Source organism: Sturnira hondurensis, unplaced genomic scaffold (assembly GCF_014824575.4).
Source record: "Sturnira hondurensis isolate 20B ecotype Veracruz unplaced genomic scaffold, ASM1482457v3 Scaffold0004998, whole genome shotgun sequence".
NCBI lineage: Eukaryota > Metazoa > Chordata > Mammalia > Chiroptera > Phyllostomidae > Sturnira > Sturnira hondurensis.
This window is the reverse complement of record NW_028077629.1, coordinates 7,531,754-7,551,485: the sequence shown is the minus strand read 5'-3', so window position 1 is coordinate 7,551,485 and position 19,732 is coordinate 7,531,754. Positions and strand designations below refer to the sequence as shown.

The 19,732-nt window shown below is 38.4% G+C and overlaps 1 protein-coding gene across 8 annotated transcripts in view; it reads left to right on the top strand.

Moving 5' to 3' along the window:
- The window catches only part of HERC3 (HECT and RLD domain containing E3 ubiquitin protein ligase 3), a 98,665-nt gene that overhangs the window by 37,351 nt on the left and 41,582 nt on the right, over positions 1 to 19,732 (top strand). For 4 of the 8 annotated variants that reach the window (XM_037046115.1, XM_037046112.1, XM_037046113.1 and 1 more), the window contains 8 exons: positions 907 to 1,067; positions 3,122 to 3,198; positions 7,453 to 7,577; positions 9,656 to 9,715; positions 12,036 to 12,147; positions 12,520 to 12,709; positions 14,517 to 14,680; positions 14,821 to 14,934. In XM_037046115.1, the coding sequence (XP_036902010.1) occupies positions 907 to 1,067; positions 3,122 to 3,198; positions 7,453 to 7,577; positions 9,656 to 9,715; positions 12,036 to 12,147; positions 12,520 to 12,709; positions 14,517 to 14,680; positions 14,821 to 14,934 (1,003 nt within the window). Of the gene's footprint in view, positions 1 to 906; positions 1,068 to 3,121; positions 3,199 to 7,452; positions 7,578 to 9,655; positions 9,720 to 12,035; positions 12,148 to 12,326; positions 12,479 to 12,519; positions 12,710 to 13,175; positions 14,298 to 14,516; positions 14,681 to 14,820; positions 14,935 to 19,732 lie in introns of those variants that run through there. The other 4 variants (XM_037046116.1, XM_037046117.1, XM_037046118.1 and 1 more) reach the window with 4 other exon arrangements.

Below are 19,732 nucleotides of genomic sequence, written 5' to 3'. Positions count from 1 at the left end.
GGGCCTTGTGTCGTTTAGCCCTCCGGCCGTTTCAAACATAGAAAGTAGGGCAGGTATGGTTATTTGCCTGCTCACTTTATGTTTACATCTCTCACATTCATGCATATATGCATCAGATGTGCTCAACTTTTTTATTTTGGTAGCAACTCTTAATTGTTATTTAATATCTTCCTATAAATCTCACTTCGTGCTGTTATGGAAAGCCTCCATTGTGAAAATCTACACTGTATGGGAGCCTGCCTTTAATGTCTCCAGACAAAAAGCCTTACAGTTAATTTTAACATCTGCACTTGGGGTACAAGTGCCCTTATAGGGAGGGCCTGAGAAAAGAATGGGAGGGGCTATCCAGTATTTTGAGTAAAGTATTGCCTTTGTCCTGTGTAGAAATATAAAATATGCTCCTTAGTACATATTTTTTAAAGATAGGAATGCTTTGTTGTTGCTAAGACAATTTTTAATCATAAAAGTTTTGAAGTTCTTGTATTTTTTCACACATTCTGAAGTTGTTTACCAACTTGTATTTGTTTGAAGTTTGATTTTTTTCCTTCCCACCTTCTCTTGCAAACATGAAGCTAATGCATTGAAGCTAATGTCTGCTAATGAATTGAGCAGACATCTAATATTTTATATGCATTTTGAGCTATAAAACTTAATATTTGGACACTTGGTAATTTGTTTTATTATGTAATTGATAAAATGGTGGTAGGTATTAATGTTTGTTCATCCATATATTCATACTGTCTGGAAATGAGTGGTTATAGTTCTGGGGGAGGAATAATTTGTAAGTATTCACCACAAAAATCTAATGCGGGAACTTAACCATCTAAATAAATAATGAGATACATTTATATTTAAAAAAAAGGTCTGTATTCAGTAATTATTTTAAGTGTAATTTCTTTCCCCCAGACAACACACCCTAGCCTTCGTGCCTTCTTCTGGACTTATCTATGCATTTGGTTGCGGCGCAAGAGGTCAATTAGGAACTGGACACACTTATAATGTTAAGTGCCCCTCTCCCGTGAAAGGTTACTGGGCTGCCCATAGTGGCCAGCTTTCGGCCAGAGCTGGTAAGAGTGATTTTCATTGGAATTTAATGATATTTTACATGATAAAACTGTTGTCTAGAGAACATGTTCTGTTTTTTCCTTGAAGTGTTTTGGAGGTAATGAATATGAAGTGTTTATTTTTAATATTGATCAACAAATATTTGAGTACTAACTGCAGGAGGATCTATAGTTGAAAAAAATAGATAATTTTTTATGATAAATAAAATAAAAAATAAATCAGAAAATGTTCTTTTGGCCCCAGGGACCTTGGTCGTATTGTATAAATTTTAATTATTATTGTTACTAATAATGGAAGTTAATGTTTATTGAATGCTTAACCAAGTTCTGTTAGTATGCTAAGCACTCAGAATAACTTTAAGAACTAGTGGTTATTATCCTTATGCTGGAGATGAGGAAACTGAATCTTAAGGAAGTTATATAACTTGCCTAAGATCATATAGATTCTGGAGCAGGATTTAAACCCAAGTCTGCCTCATTCCAAAGCCTGTAGTCTTAATGTTTGTACTGTGTTGCTTCCCTTTGCTATTAGTATTTTGGTTATAACGTGACACAATTGCTTTGTAGGCCATTTTTTTCCTCTCCTTAAAAACTGAATAGCACACTATCCATTTCATTGAATCCCGAAGTAAGGCAGTCACTCAGTGTGAATAAATCTAGAGGCTGAAATGGAGCTGGAGAGTCATTAAAAGAAGCATAAATTAATAATTAATTTTGATTTGAAGACTATAAAGTAGTACATTAATGGCTTGATAAGGATTTTTTTTTGAAATAACAATCATAAGTTCCCTGCTGGATTATAAGTAGTTTAAGGACAGGGACTAAATTTTTTCCTCTTTATAAACCTAGTCTGTAGCACAGAGCCTGGCACAAACTTCTCACTCAGTAAATATTTGTGGAATGAATATATGAGTATATAAGAAATGTAGAACTTAAAATATAAAATAAACATGATTTTTGTCTTGGTGGTGTTCCTAAAAGTGAAAGAATGGCTTGATGTCCTTTCGTCTATTATTTGTAAATTTCTTTTCCTCAAGGTATTGTACTTATGCTGGGAATGCATGTGTTTAAGAAATGCACCAACTTGAAACACTCAAGTGCTTTACAGGTTAATTTGAAGCCACGTATTTTTGAAGTTTAATTAGAACCTCACTTATGTGATCACAGATTTGTGCCATGATGTTTGCCAAAATGATTTCTATAACATAAGTAGGTAAATTTCAGTTTCTTATGGTAAATGCTGTGGTGTTAGGAACCTTCATGGTGATAAGGGAGCACAGAGGAAGGCATCAGGTAGAATTCCAGTTGGAGGGAGTTGGAGCTGGTCTTCAAGGATGATTGGAGTTAGCCAGGTAGAGGACAGGGAGGGGATGGGCGGGGGTGAGTACAGGAATCGCATAATTCAAGGAGCACTGTTCTGCTTAATGCTCTAGGAGGCCCCATTCATGCAGACAGAGTGTGCACTGGCCGTGGTAGAAGGAAAAGGCACAGAGGGGTGAAGTAACATGGTACTATGTTAGAAATAAAAGCGGGGTGATGGTTTTAGAGTACCACCATGCACACAGCGTGATGGGAGACGGAGCAGGGAGTGGGCCATGCAGGTCCTTACATGCAAGTTTTGTCCTGAAGGAGGTAGGGATCACCACACTCAGTGTTGAATTATTTGTCAGGCATATGTTACTGCTTATAGTAGAAACTGTTTTAAATCGCAGGTCGGTGGCATGACAAAGTTAGATGAATAATAAAAATGAGGTCACGATTAGCTGGCTTTTGGGGTAGGGGTGGAGGTTCGGTGAGAGTGGAGGCTACTGTTGGATATCCTTATTTTTAGTTGAAATAGAAACAGTCCTGGGCAAAGAGCCAGGAGACAAGTCTTTTTCTTCTCTGACATAATTAAAATGTATAGGGAACCATCGTGAAGAATATTTTGAAATATTAGAAAAGGGATCAGTAAAAGACAGAAAACTGTACTTGAACAACAATTAAATAAAAAAAGAAAAGGGATCAAGGGGAAACTTTATTATTGAAAAATATGCTGTTGAAAATTTTTTTGACAGATCGCTTTAAATATCATATTGTTAAGCAGATCTTCTCTGGAGGAGACCAGACTTTTGTACTTTGCTCCAAATATGAGGTAAAATTTTCTTTTGACTATTATTTTGGGGGTTGAATGATGATGAAGCAGTATTTTTTTTAATAAATAGTTACATGGAAAAATAAGTAAATAACTACACAAGCAATGTGTTACTCTCTGTTTTTCACCAATTTTATCTTATTAAAATAAGAAAATTAGGCCTTAAGGAATTTAGCTTCATTTTGCTTTCTTCAAGTGCCAATATTTTCTTCTGGTGTTTCACTCATAGAATTCTATTATAATTTAAAATTATTTATATCTACATCTGTTTCAAAAGAGATTTAAGGAGACCCAGAGAGTTCATACTTACTTTGGCATTATTTGACCTTCCATTTCTTTCCTTCCCCCTGAAGTAGTGAAAATACTAGGTGTTTGGAACTTAGTGGGATCTGCAACAGTGCTTTAACTCATTGCTCTGCTCCCGGACGAGGAAAATCAGTTTGAAATCAGCACTACAGAGTTGTTTTGTGCGCTCCCCGACCTCTTCTGCTCTTGTGCTTTCTCTCTTGTCCATCCTGCTTTTACTCAACAAGCATTTAGGGATGACCAGACGTATGTGATGCATTGATCCTTATCCTGTCCTGGAGGAGCAGAGAAGGGGCATTGCGATAAAGGATTTCTAATTGGTTGGGAATAAACTGAGGAACTGTGGAGACAAGGGGCCCTTTCAGCCCTGGAGAATCTTCTCATCAGTCTGATACTTCGCCATCCGTGTGAAATGTTCTTACCTTCCTGTCAGTGTAATTCTCTGCTCTTGGTTAGGAAAGGCTGTGGCGGAGCCTGAGGCTGCAGGCTGGACAGACAGAACCGACAGATATTTCCCAGGACAGCTGCCTCAGGGAGGTTCTGTCTAGTGCTGCCATCAGGGGCGACTTGGATCTCTGGCCTGAGACCTGTTTTAGGCCCAGCTTCAGTGCTTCACAGAGAAATCTTGAAGAAAGCTGAGGTTGTTCTGTATTTCTTCAAGAGGCCAATAAAGTGAAGGATGAAAAGGACTGAATCTCTGCAGGTTAATAGCGTTTTGTCCACAAGTAGTAGAGTTTGAAGTATCTGTTTTTCCTAAGAAACTGACTTGAGTAATATTATCCAAAGTATCCAATAATATTTTTCCTGCACAATTCAACATAAAGCTTAGTTTCCTTCCTTTTATAAATATGGTAGCTGACATATAGGGTGGGGTAACAGTAGGTTTACAGTTTGTATGGGAAATAGTACAATAATTAATAGGTAATAATGTAAGAATAAACTCTGTGTTTCAGGTATTCACAACTGTAAACCTACTTTTGCACTACCCTTTATTTATGTAGTTGGGTTTTTAAAGAAGTTTTTAGTTCATTAAATCCTTTCATGAAAAACCTGCACAACCGCTACAGATGAAGTCACTGGAGAATCTTTACTCCTTCTTGCCAGCACCAACACTGGCCTGTGCAGTCCCCCTGACTTTCTTCCTTCTGTTCTTGCATTCCGTTTGCTGTTTTCTTCAGGTCGTCTTCTCATGCAGACCATGTCTTGCAAATCTATGTTTGGGTTCATTTTTCCTTGCCTAATGTAAGGAATCATAAATCATGCCAAAGCCAGTTATCTTAGCACCACCCAAATGGGTCCCAAATCCAAATACAAAGATGGCCTCTGCTGCCGTCTTGTACGTTTTGGGTAGTTTTTCCTGGATTTCTGGCGTACGTGCTGTTGCCTTCCCAGGGTGAAGGATGTGTTGGTCATGAGCTTCCCAGTCTGGGTATTTCCTGGGTTGTCCATGACGGCACCCGCCTATCCTCAAGCAGACAGGGAGGAGAAAAGCTGTAGTCGGATTTTAGACTTACTGTAGTTAACATTGGACTGGCAAAGAAAACAGTGGTGGAAAGGAAGTGGAGTAGGATAGTGTTAGTGAAATAGGGCAGGTTAAAGTTTAAACATCTGGTAGGAGTGGTATGCACTATAAATGTAAGATAACAGAGAAAAAAGAAAATATTAGTTAGGTGTTGCTCTTTATTAAAAATCTGAAACCTATATACTTTTACTTAACCTTTTAACCATAGGTTTTTGTTTAGATACAGAGTCTGATCAAATCATGTTACCCTGTTACTCTATCACGTGAAGAATCAATGAAAGAACCAAGAAAAAGCATCTGTGTAGTAACAGGCCCCATTTTTTGTATGAAATGCTGACTCACTCATTAACGCCAGGCCTTTGCTACATTTGGTTCTAGGTCTTGTTGATTTAGGGAGTGCTAAGTGCTAGGTGCTCTTTTGTCTTGTTCTCTAGATAGGCCGGAAGAGGGAGTGTGGTTGGGAGTGTGTGTGTGTGTGTCTATCTGTCTGTCTGTCTCAAAGCCTGCTAGGTGACATAATCCTTTCTCCCAGAACAGTTCTTCTCAACCTTGGTTGCCCATTGAAATTACCTGGGGGCCTTAAAAAACTGCTGATGCCTCTAGAGATTCTGATTTAATTGGTCTAGAGTGTGACTTGGCCACCAAGAGCTGTGAATGCTCTGGTGATTCAAAGTGTGGCCAAAGGTGACGAACACTGTCCTTGACAATTTTTTTCTTTTTGGCCTCTATGTAATTAGAAGACGTTGATTGCAAGAAAGTTGACCGTTTTTCTTAGGTCTTTAGGTAATCTGAAATTGTACTTCTCTTAAGGCATCTGTGGTTTAGTGGGTAGGCATGCAGTAAAAGAATGAGAAAATAATTCCATGTCTATATTTTATTATAAGTACATGTTGGAGTCTATGTTTAGCTGCCCTTCAAGTTGGAGAATTAATTAAAATTTACATAACAACAGTGGTTTTCAAACCAGGGTGTGTTTGTGTGTGTGCACAAATGTCTACTTTCTCTTAGGATTTTTCTCTGTGTAATCCAAGATATCTTTTGCTCTTTCAATAGATGTCTGTGGCCATTTTAGTAAAATAATTATATAGAACCAGATGATCAAAAGCTTTGGCAAGCATCTCTAATTTGTTACATGCCCTTCTCCTTTTCCTTTATGATGATATCTGAACTCATGACTATGGGAAAGACCAAGAAAATTTATTTTGAAAATTATGTTTTGTTGTGAAGGTACAAAGGAGGAAAAAAATGAACATTTTATTAATTGATGCTCTAATATTACTTTTTTGCTCTTTTCTACTGACAAGTATATTGGAGGCATAAAGCATTTTCAACTTTTTCACAATTCTGGATCAAGAACAGGATTTGGGGAAAATCAGTAAAAAAGAGAAATTTTAGAAAATAAAAGTGTGTGTATTTTTAAAATTTCACTGAATAAAGGATGTACAGTGCTGAGCAGCATTTGGAATTTTTAAAGCCAGTATTGATTTGTCTTTTTGCCACTGTTCTTTTTTTTTTTTTAAGATTTTATTTGTTTGTTTTTTTTAGAGTGAAGGGAAGGGAGGGAGAAAGAGAGGAAGAGAAATAACAATGTGTGGTTGCCTCTTGCTTGCCCCCTACTGGGGGACCTGGCCTGCAACCCAGGCATGTGCCCTTTGGTTTTCAGGCCAGGGCTCAATTCACTGAGCCACACCAGCCAGGGCTTGCCACCTTTCTTATAAATTTATAGCTATATACTTGGAGCAAGAAATTAAGATGAATTATATTTTTATAGATTATTTGCACTAAAGATTATCACAAAATTTTAAATCATATATTTTGTTGGACTTTAGTGAATAGATATGACAATGATTAATACCTTAAAAGCCTTGATGGTATAGTGGTTCAAAGCAGAGGGGAAAGAAATCTGGAAAAGTTTTATTAGGTTGGTGTCTGTGGGAAACAGACTTTGAGTTTGAGGTTTATATTCAGAAAGTTTGGGGGGAGTACACTGTAGAGCAACATCTACTTAGGGATGAAGGAGGCAGCATTGGGCAGAGGGAGAAGTTGAAATGCCTGTCAATGGAACCAAATCCCCAGCCAATCTGTGTGGAGCTTTGAGGTTGGAGTGGCCCTTCAGCTAGGTCTGAGTTGAGGATAGGGAGCTGGGTCTTTGTACCACACTTCTCACTGCCATTGGGTGTGAAGGAGTGAAGCAATTTCTGGAGAGCAGTCCATCTGGGAGGTGTCAGGAGCTTATACTTTCAACAGCAGGGAGAGTGAGTGCTCCCCCACCCCCCACCCCCGTTCTGAAGGTTAGGGGCATCTGGGCTGTGCTCCCCAGCTCCTGTAGTAAGTGAAACACAAAATGGAGAATGTGTCAGAAAGAAAGGAGAAAAGATCCATTCTACATAATTTCTCATTTTTTCCTGTTATATTTAATTTTCCAGAATTATTCTCCTGCCGTTGACTTTAGGACTATGAACCAAGCACATTATACCAGTTTAATAAATGACGAAACCATAGCAGTTTGGAGACAAAAACTCTCAGAACACAACAATGCAAATACAATCAAGTATGTGACTACTTTTTTTCTTTCATTTTATTTTTCTCAAAATGTAGTGGAATCTTCTAGCTTAGTGATTTTCTCTATTTCCATGTTGACATTGTGAATATAAACGGTGTTTCACCTTTTAGGGAATCTTTTTTGGCACATATTTATTTAGGTTTTAGTGTCTTTACCCCAAATAACATAATAGGTTGTTCCCGCCTCCATTCTTCCAGGGACCGTGATCGTCAACCTGCCTTGTTCATTCAGATCCCAAAGTCCTGCTGAAGATCTGAGCTGGCCTTTCTACTAAGAAAATGCATTGTTACTGTGTCGCTTGACCCCAAGAGTTTCTTTATATGCATGTTTCAAAGCATCCTAAATCTAAAATAGCTGCTATCTTACCAAATTGGAATAATTTGTAGATTTTCACATTCAAAATGATTTGTTGAGGTGGTAATTCAGTGTCAAGTAGGGGGAAACTATAGTAAAAACTATTGAGGCTTTTTTATCTTATTTATTTATTTATTTATTATTTATCCATCCATCCTTTCTCACCCAAGGACATGCTGGCTGGTTTTAGAGAGAGGGGAAGGGAGGGAGAAAGGGAGAGAAACATTGATGTGAGAGAGGAACATCGATTGGTTGTCTCTCATATGTGCCTCAACTGGGGACTGAACTGCAACCTACCTGTGTGCCCTGACCAGGAATTCAACCTGTGACCTTTTGGTTTATTGGGTGACACTCCAACCAGCTGAGCCACAGTAGCTGAGGCAATTTTACTCTATTTTTAAAGGAGAATTTTTTCTGCACATTTTTATATATTTTCATTGATTTTCCTTAGCATTTCCATTTTTCAGCAGAGTCTCATTCTTGGGAAGCAGTGAGTCACTAAGCAGTGGCCATTCCCATGAATGTCTGTAATATACCTAGCTTTATGACATGGCCTGGAGTGGGGCACTTGACCAGGGTCTGAACTTTGGGGCACGTTGGGGGATCATTGGGAGGGCCCTAGAGCAGCTCACAGATGTCCTCAAAATAGGTGTTTCTGCTGAGGTGTTCACGCTGGAAGGTGGCAGGAACGAAGGAATCGGAGGCACTGTTGAAGGGGGCGGGGACCGTAGACTCGCTCTGCTGAAGCCATGACACTTCGCTAGTTCTCAGTTTTCTTGTTTATAAAATGACCTTTCCCGACCCAGACTCTCTGATTAAGGGATATGACTGAAATAGCCTCCTCAGCTATGTTTGTTTTATTCCTTCCCTTTCCTTATACTGAATAAGAGGGTACAGGGCTCCTGACATGTAATTTCACTCTAGATCCTCAGAAACTAGCTATTTTCCCAGAACCTGTATAATCTAGGTAATGGGAATAAACACTCATTTCACTTTTCAGTTTCTTTCCCACATAGGCCACAAAATAGAAGGAAGTGGTTGTGCAGTGATTAATTTACAAATACAAATTAAAAGATAATTTACAAAGATAAATTTCTGGAGAAAACAGCTCAGCTTCTCTGTTTTGGTTTTATTTTGCGTTCGTGTTTATTTTGTGAGTGTCTTAGATGGTTGGTGGTAGAAGGATGTTCAAGGTCTTGGCAGGTGCAAAAGTTTTTCTTCCCAAAGCTTTGATACTCTCTTCTTATTTTAATGTGACTTATGGAAAATTTGAGCTCTTCTCCACTTTGAGATCTGACACAATGTTTTTTTTTTTTTAAAGCAAACGTATGTATATTTTCCGAGGCTTTACCTGGGTAAGAAAGAGCTGCTAATAGCCTTGTTAGGTGTGGCTCAGTTGGTTGGGTGTTGTCCCACAAATCCAAATGTCTCAGGTTTGATTCCCAGTCCGGGCATATGCTTGGGTTGGAGGTTCAGTCCCCAGTGCCGGCACGTGCAAAAGGGAACCAATCAATGTTTCTCTCTCACATTGGTGCTTCTCTCCCTCTCTTTTTCCCTCCCTTTCCATTTCTAGAATCAATCAAAGAAAACAGTTTATTAAAATAAAGAGCTGCTATTAATGAAACCCTAGACTAGATGTCTAATCTACTGCTGATGCTTAAGTAACTATCTGTAATTATTAAAGGCTTCCCTCCCTTTTTCTCTCTAAACAGTGGTATTGTTCAGATATTATCTTCAGCAGCCTGTTGGAATGGAAGTTTTCTTGAAAAAAAGTAAGTGACTTCAAGTCTTAAAAAATACCCACATGCGATGCTGATACTTAGTCAGGAAAGGCCCCTGAAAGACCACTGTTCTCTTCGATGGTGGTTGGCCTTTTTTCAGTGGATAAGCCGATGATTTGTGCAGAAATCCGAATGCCCCGTAACGATGAACGAGAGGACATTAGGAAAGGCAGTGCTTATTTGTGCCTGGTTGGCGGAGAAGCAGATTAGCAGAGAGTGGCTGGATCTCAGAAAGAGTTGGTATAATCAAAAGTATGACTTTTCAGGGTCTTCTAAAATGTTGCTACTCCTACCATGTGTCCAGCATTTATTCTTGAATTCATAATTCTCTAAATAATCTCCTTGCTTTCTTTGGTTTTCTATCCCATCATTTCTTTTTTCTCAAAATAGGTGAGCTTAGGGAGAAGGTCTAAGGAGACCTCAGGGCTTCTTGGACTTTGGTCCAGCCCAGGTCACTCAGAAATTACATTTGAGCTGAGCTCCCAGGTGGGAAAGAGTGTTTTTTGGCTTGGCCTTATCCCTTCTATAGATGTCCCCCTGAGGAATCTGATGCAGTAAAAATGCCTTGTTATGGGTTTTAATTTTGGGTGATATCAAGTTTTGACCATCTCACAGTGAGAATCCCATGAAGTCTTAGACATCATTTCTGTATATGAACCCCACTCCTGCATCCCACCCAGACTGGGTTGCATCCCACTCTGAGTTGCAAGAGGTTACTTCAGAAACTTTTTTCAGTGAGACAGAGAAAGCTAAGTTATTTACTTTTCCTTCAGGGAAGAGTATTCTGGATTGTGCTGAATTGGGTGTTTTAGAACAGTGATTCTCAACTAGGGTGATTTTGCTTCCTCAGGATATCTGGTAATGTCTGGTGACATATTTGGTTACCATGGGGAAGGGTATATTACTGGCATCTATTAGGCAAAGGCTAGGTATGCTGCTAAACAGCTCACAGTTCCACCCATTTAACAAAGAATTATCCAGCCTCAAAAATCAGTAGCATCAAGGCTGAGAAACTTTGTTCTAGAAGGACGGCTTTTATGAAGGTTGAGAGTGGCTCTTGGCCAGATTTGTTAGGTTACCATCCTTAGTATCATGGATTCTACTGGGTTCTGGATAAAGCTTTTTTTTTTTGAGCTGACAGCGGTGCTATTTCAGGAGTCCTGTTCCTCAAGCTCATACAGCATGCATTATAAGATACCAATTAAAATAAGGACCAGTTTTAGGAAGCATAAATATATATAAATAAAATATTGTCATTTTTGTATTTTGCTTTTCTTAACAGCAAAGCAAGATTACATCTAAGCATATGGAAGTTTACATATAGGATACCAGAATTAATTTTTATGGTTCGGGCAAATTTATTTTTGGAACAACGACAGCAAAAGACCCAATAAAGCCTCAGCATCTTCTCTTGATTTGACAATTTAGGTTCCAATACCTATTAACTATGATTTTTTAAAAAAAGTTAGAAACTCTACTTATGTTTTCATAAATTAAGACATTGCTGTCACAGGGTGTTAAGACTGAGTGTGTCTGTTACTCATAAACAGAAGCCTGCTCTACAAATAGCTAGTTCTTTTATAATTCATAGATGAGGTATGTATGTTCAAGAGTGGACATTTATGAGATATTCTTTAAATCTCTGAAAGGCTAAGACTTCAGGTTTGGAAAAATGGTTAGTTGCTAGGAAGTTAAAAAACACTAGCAGTAATATTTACTCCCTGGGTGAATGTAATTGTATCTCTTGTGTTAACTGAGACATTAACTTTGCATTTGTTGTAGATCTGTTTTAGGAAAAAAAAACTTTAAGAAAGGCTTTAAACAAGGAGAGTCTACTTGCTACTTGTTGATGAATGGGTCAGTTTCCACGAGGGCTTTATTTATTTATTTATTTATTATTTTGTGCACCTGGGCACAGAATCCACAGCTTGTTTAGCATACCACAATTACAAAACAAAACAAAACAAAACAAAACAAAAAACCCAAACAAAAAACAAACCCACAAGAATAAATCAGGCAAATAACACTGCTCATAAACTTTGAGATGGCCTCACATTGAAATAATGATCTTTGTTCTTTGACATGAAGGAAAAAAGACTTGAAAATTTTAAGAATATCTTGTAAAAGGGATTCTAGAAAGGTTTATCCTGTATAACTTCTCCAGAGTGTACTATTTTTATGCGTATTGTCTGCCAGGGCAAATTTAAATGTGGTTAGTATGGATAAACTGTTTTGGTTACCTATTTATAATTCCTGTGAAAGTGTTTGCTTTGTTTTACTTATGCATTTTCTTTTGTTTTTGTTTGTTTAGAATTGATGAACATTTTAAAACAAGTCCCAAAATCCCTGGGATTGACCTGAACTCAACTAGAGTGTTATTTGAGAAGTTAATGAACTCTCAGCATTCCATGATTCTAGAACAGGTATGTGCTTCACATTGACAAAATACATGTTTAAAAATACATTTTTTACTGCAGCAATTTAACTTTCAAGGGATACAGAAAGATGAAAGACAAAGGTCTTACTTAAATCTTAATTCTAAAATATTCACCTTGGCAATTTGACCTGTCTTCAGCTTTCTTTTTGGCCTACCCCTTCTAAGGAAATGCCCCTCCAGTGTGCTTACACTGGCTTTTCTTTTCACTGGCATATCCGGAATGCCTGGACTCACAGGAGGTCCTCAGTGCATACAATGAGTGAGAGTTGAGAGTCTGCCAAATAGCATATGAATTAGAGATAAGGCAACTAAGTCTCATGTATATTTGAATTGCTCAATACTCTTTTCTCTCCTACAGATCTTAAACAGCTTTGAAAGTTGCCTGATTCCTCAGTTGTCAAGTTCACCACCAGATGTTGAAGCTATGCGAATATATTTAATACTACCTGAGTTTCCCCTACTCCAGGATTCCAAGTATTATGTAACATTGACTATTCCCCTGGCTATGGCCATTCTGCGCCTGGATACAAACCCTAGCAAAGTATTAGGTGAATTTGCCAAATTTAATACTAGTAGTTTTGTGCTTTTTATTTTAATTGGTGTGGCTAGTGGCTCTCAGTGGTTTGCTCTCCAAGAATCTGTTTGTTGCCATTTAATATCCTTAACATTTAACCTACTTTTTTTTGCTGATAATTTCTAACTAGCCGTATTTGCAATTTGAACAAATCACACCGTTATTTCAGTTATTTGAAATGATTTATGCCAGACTAATCTTTATTTTTAAATAGTCACAAAGTTAGATTATCCAACTTTATTTTTTTCTTCTCCCATGCTTGTTAGTAGTTAATAGCCTCTCAAAAGTTAATATCCATCTGTTGTTTTTACCCCTATACCTAACTTAGCGGGTGGGAGTGAAATGAGCAGTTTTGGTAATACACAGGTCTCCAGAAAAGGAGAGGAAGACAATGACCTAGTGGAGACTTACCAAATGTTTGTTTTGTTTTTCTTTTTTAGGACAGTTGAGTCCACACTGATTTTTGCAGGCTACGGACACTTTGCTGAGATAAGAACCTTTTATTCCTCAGTGAATTGGAGAGTGTCTCATGGGAGTAGCGCCTGAGCTGTTTTTGCTAATCAAGTGCAGAAAGTCTGTACCTGGCTTTTTCCTTTTTTCCCCCCCTGGTAATTTTTTTAGGTGTTCACTGCAGCTCAGTAACCTGCATTCCATAAAAATTAGGATGTTACTTGGGTGTGGTCTCCCCATGAGTAAAGAGACCTGTGTTCCTGAGGATGGAATACTGGCTTATATTGCTTCCACCTCTGCAGAAGATACAAAACCAGAAATCATAATGGAAGCAATAGTAATATGTTAGCCCTTAATTATTTTTTAAGATTGAAAGCCCTTTGGAGCATATTTTCCCAGGTATGCTAATAAATTGTGAGGTCAAAAGATGGCAACCTGTAAAGGAGTATAGTACTTGCTTTTTAGCTTTGAAGTTTTTTTTTTTAAATTTTTCAGGTAGAATGGCACAAAGTGATCAAAATCATTCAGTTTTACACTGAATTTGTTTTTTAACTTCTAATTATAGAACTTTAAACTTAAAAGGATACCCAAAAGTAAAGAGAACACTATAGGAACTCATCAATTAATGATTATCAACATTTTGTCTTTTTTTTTGTTTGTTTTATCTATTCTCCTACCACCATCTTTTCGGGTTTTGCTGGAATATTTTTAAAAGTCTCAGACACTGTATTATTTAATCTTTTAAATATTTCAGTATGGCTGAATTTTTTTCTGACAAAGTAGAAGTTGATGATATTGTTTTGTTGGGTTATGAGAAAGCATTGTTTGGTGAGAAGCTGAAATAGTAGCTTTTAACTAATTATGCCTCTTGAAAGGAAGGAATGGCTGTCAATTGTCATACTAGTGCTGTTCTGGGGCTTGTGGGCATTGGTGTCCCTGGCACAGGGTTTGGGAGTGACGGTTGAGAAGAGGTTCCGAAAGGACTGGGATGTATGAATGCTCTTGCCCCAAATACATGCCTTAGCATCTTGTCCACATGTACCCTAGGGACTGAAATTTTAGATTAGCCTTCTCTTTGAGCCTTTGAGGAGAAAAACCAGATCAAGCTTTATAAAATAAAAAAAAAAAACTCCTGGATTTTTACATTGCTGCTCCTCTCTCCAGAAATGCTTTAATGGTTTCTTTTAAAGTCAATTTTAGAAAAATGTATTTTGGACTAATACTCACTTTCTAGCTAGAGCAGTTTTTAGCTAGTAGGCAGAAGACATAAATACTTAAGACATAAATATCAAGATTATACATTGAAATATGTCTTTTCTTTCTTTCTAAAGATAACTGGTGGTCTCAGGTATGCCCAAAATATTTCATGAAGCTGGTTAACCTCTATAAAGGTGCAGTTGTTTATCTACTGAGAGGAAGAAAGACATTTTTAATTCCTGTACTGTTTAACACTTATATTACAGCAGCTCTCAAGCTCTTGGAGAAGTTGTATAAGGTAAGCCGTGAGCCGAGCCAGTGGGGGCAAGGCTGACTAGATGGGAGGGTCACATGGGTTAGTGTCCTACTGAGATGCTCTCTGGGAAGCCATTTTCCAGTTGTCTGGGTTTTAGATGACTTTATTTTGTTTTTTCTCAGGTAAATCTTAAGGTGAAGCATGTGGAATATGATACATTTTACATTCCGGAGATTTCCGGTCTTGTGGACATTCAGGAAGACTACCTCATGTGGTTCTTGCATCAAGCAGGCATGGTAAGAATCCACATAAAGGTTATCTTACAGCTTTAGTCTTCTCAGAGTGTAAGTAGGAATAGGAAAGCACATCTGAGCCCTATAATTTGTCCTTGACTTTGGTGTTAGTATCACACTGGTGTTTTATCTACTACTGGCTTTTGCACTCTTGAAACTTTGAAGTGCTTTGAGTAATCACAAATGATTATAAGTAGTCATAAATGGGCAGACATGCAGAATAGTATAAATTTTAATTAGTTGTCAACATGAAAAAAATCAAGGTATCTAAAGTAGTCAAACTAATAGAAATAGGAAGTAGAATTGTGGTGGCCAGGGTTTGTGGGGAGGGGACGTGGGAGTTGTATAATGGGTTTAGAGTTTCTGTTTTTGAAGATGAAAAAGTTCTGCAGGACATTGGACAATGATGCAAGTGCAGTTAGCACTACTGAAGTGGATATTTTAAAATGGTAAAGATAGTAAACTTTGTTATATGTCTTTTACCACAATTAAAAAATGTCAAGACGCATGAAATGAATTTTTAGCTTTTCTTGACATTTGGAAGATCTGGCAACATGACCTGTCTTCCCAGATGGCACCAATTGGCTAGAGTGTAATAGTGGCTCTGTAGATGAGATGTCCGTGTGTCACAACCCCCACTGCTGCTTGGTTTTGACATTAGGGAGAGGACATTTGCTACTTGTCATCTTCTAATAGTTTTCCGACTTCAGTCATCTTATTCAGCTGCCTGAACCCTGTAGGCCACCTATGATATAGGATTATGTGAGTGAAAATGTCACATGGCCCTGACCTAGTTAGGGCTGTAAGTTAGACATGCTGTCCAAGGAACTGTGTGTAGATTCCTGCCTGCCATCCTTGACTTGGCAAGAACTCACTTTGATTGCACTGGTTTGAGATATATGCAGGGCTTTTTAGGATCCTCCCATCTGTGAAATATGTGTAAATTTGAGTTATGTCGGAAAACAACAGTAATTTATGATATTTAGTGAAGCCATGCACAACAGAGACATTTGAGCTGAGCTCTTGCCAGTTTAACAGACTTATCGCCAATATTTAGGCAACATTTTCCTTGCAGGGTTTTTGGAGGTTAATAGTGGTCCCCACAAGCAAGGTATCTAAATAGGTTTATTTAACTAAGTGAGATTACTTTCTTTGTCATATAGTAGATGGTTTATGTTAGACACAATATTGTGTTTTATATGTTTTTAAAAAGATTTTATTTATTTATTTTTAGAGAGAGGAAGGGAGGGAGAAAGAGAGGGAGACATCTGTATGTGGTTGCCTCTTGTGCGCCCCCTACTGGGGACCTGGCCTGCAACTAAGGCTTGTGCCTTGACTGGGGATCCAGCTGGCGACCCTTTGGTTTGCAGGCTGGCACTCAGTTCACTGAGCCACACCAGCCAGGGCTCTATTGTGTTTTTAATAGGATTTTATAATTACCTTGAAAAAAAGAAGATACTTCCCAATAAAGGTGGATAAGAGTCTTCTAAATAGGTTTACTGGGAAATTTTAACATGGAACCTAGCAATGAACTTTGCATTCACATTCTAATATAGAAATTGTAAAAAGATTAACTTTTCTGTTTATCAATCTCTGTCAAATTATTATTCATTGAAAAGTGAAATAATAAGAACTGAAATAAGCCTTATGAATTATTTAGGCTAACTGCTTTGTTTTTAAGTGAGGAAATGGAGACTCAGAGTAATTAAACAGTTTTTCTACCAATTTAATTAAGCATAAAAGCCAAGTCATCTGATTTCTAATCTCTGACTTAATGCTGAATGGGATAACTTTAATAAACCCTAATTCTTTTCTTTTCCCTGAAAAGAAAAGTTACTGGTGTGAAAATCTAGATTATCATGACTTTAGTTTTCGAATAGAGGTTAAGTGAGGAACTTTTACAAACTTTTCATAGTTTCTTTCTCTTAACATTTAATAAGCAAATGTAGGTCGTGAATACCAAATGCATATCTCCTCTTCAGTAACTAAGGAAGTCATTATGGAAAGATAGAAAGTTAGGTGAAATTACTATATGAACTTTTGTAATTTCTGGGGAACTTTTTTATTGTATAAGGTACAATATTATTAGAAATTGAAGTTTAACTTTTTTGATATCTTGGATTTTAACCTAAATGGCTAAAGCCATTTTACATAAAAATTTGTGCTTTTTAACCACCCTTTTGAAGTATGCGTGATGTAAAACATTACGTTAGTTTCAGATGTACAAAATAATGACTCAGTGTTCGTGTACACTGTGCCACAATCACGAAAGTCTGGCTACCTTCCTCACCATGCATAGTTACAGGTGTTTCTTTTTGTGTGATGAGACCTTTTAAGGTTTATCTCTTAGCAGCTTTAAAATATGCAGCACAGTATTATTAACTGTAGTTACCATGCTGTACATTAGCTCCTCAGCATTTGCAATAGAACTTGTACCCCTTGACCTACATCTCCCCACCTTCCCACCCCATAGCCTCTGGATACCACCATTCTTCTGTTTCTGTAAGATTGTGGGTTTTTTGTTTTTTTTAAATATATTTTATTGATTATGCCATTACAGTTGTTCCATTCCCACCCTCACTCCCCTCCATCCTGCACACCCCTCCGCCACCATTCCCCCCCTTTCGTTCATGTCCACGTGTCTCAAGTTCTTTAGATTCTATATCTCCCCTACTATTCCTGCCCTCCCCCCTGTCTATTTTCTCCCCACCGTCTATGCTACTTATTCTCTGTACCTTCTCCCCCCTTCTCCTCCTCCCACTCCCCTCTTGCTAACCCTTTATGTGATCTCCATCTCTATGGTTCTGCTCCTGATCTAGCTGTCCTCTTAGTTTGCTTTTGTTTTAGGTGTGGTTGTTAGTAACTGTGAGTTTGCTGTCCTTTCACTGTTCATATTTTTATCTGCTTTTTCTTAGATAAGTCCCTTTAACATTTCATATAATAAGGGCTTGGTGATAATGAACTCCTTGAATTTGACCCTATCTGAGAAGCACTTTATCTGTCCTTCCATTCTAATGAAAGCTTTGCTGGATAGAGCAATCTCGGCTGTAGGTCTTTGGATTTCATGACTTGGAATACTTCTTTCCAGCCCCTTCTTGCCTATAAGGTCTCTTCTGAGAAATCCTCTGACAGTCTGATGGGCACTCCTTTGTAGATGACTGTCCCCTTATCTCTTGCTGCTTCTAGAATTCTCTCCTTCATTTTGATCTTGGCTAATGTAACTATGATGTGCCTTGGTGTGTTCCTTCTTGGGTCCAACTTCTTTGGGACTCTCTGAGCTTCCTGGATTTCCTGGAAGTCTATTTCCTTTGCCAGACTGGGGAAGTTCTCTTTTATTATTTGTTCAAATAAGTTTTCCACTCATGGCTGTTCCTCTTCCCCTCTGGTACCCCTATAATATGGATGTTGGAATGTTTAAAGATGTCCTGGAGGTTCCTAAACCTCTCTTCATTTTTTTGAATTCTCATTTCTTCCTTCTTTTCTGTTTGATTGTTTCTTCCTTCCTTCTGGTCCACTCCATTGATTTGAGTCCCAGTTTCCTTTCCATCACTCTTGGTTTCCTGTGCATTTTCCTTCATTTCAATCAGTTTAGCCTTCATATGTTTCTCTAATTTGTGGCTAAAATCAACCAATTCCGTGAACATCCTGATCACTGGTGTTTTGAACTATGCATCTGAAAGGCTGGCTATTTCTTGGTCACTTAGAATTATAGGCTCTGGGGCTTTGAGTTCTTCTCAAGTCGTAATGCTTGGTCTGTTCACACCTGTTGTGTATGAGGGGCGGAGCCTTAGGTGTTCACCAGGGCTGGGGGACCCAGTCACTGTGTTGTGATGCTGTATGTGGGGGTGGGGTCAGAGAGGGAAAAAAATGGTGCTTTGCTCTCTCAGATTTCTGTCCCCTCTGTGGCTTCTCACAAGCAAATTGGGCCCTTCTGGTGCTGGTTCCCAGGTGTGTGGGCTCGTGTACTCTCCAGGACCCTGTGAGTCTCTCCAACAAACTCTCTGTGGGCCTGGGAGCCTCTCCTGGCCCCTTGACCTAGAGAAACTCTTTCCAGTTGGTGCTTTCAGGCTCTAATTCCTGTTGGGGCCCTAGCCTGAGCGGTCTTTCTCACTGTTCGCTCCTTTGCTTGGTTTATCTGCACGCAAATGTGTGACCGCAGTCAGCCAGCCGTGCTGCGCCCTCACTGGGTCCGCCCGTCACCACCCCACCCCATGCCTGGGATCCACCAACAGCCTCCGCCTGCTCCTGGGTTGGTGGGACCAAATGGTCTTCCCAGCCCTACCCGCTACCCCGCTGACTCCGCCCCTCTGGTTGAATGGTTTGTTGTTGTCGGACTTCTGTACAGTTCAATTTTCACTGTTTTGGCTGCATTTTTTGTTTCTAAAACTTAGCGGTCTTTAAATTTAGTTATGGTAGGGGGCACAGTGTTTCCACCTACACCTCCATCTTGGCTGGAAGTCCCCTATAATATTGTTTTTTTTTTTGATACCACATATAGGTGATATTATTTCACTTAGTGTAATGACCTCCAGATTCACCTATGTTGTTGCAAATGGCAGGATTTCCTTTTCGTATTGTTTTTAATAGAGGAATAATATTTTATTGTATGTTTACCACAATAAATAGATTTTTGCATATTTAATTTTTTAGCTTGGTAGTAGCTGAGGCATATAGCATGTAGATCACTTTAGTTGAAAAGAACTGGATTCTGTCTAGTCTCCACTCTGACCCACTACCTATGTAACCCTAGGCAAGTTATTTAATGTCTTTAGGCATGGCATCCTCATTTGTAAATATGAAT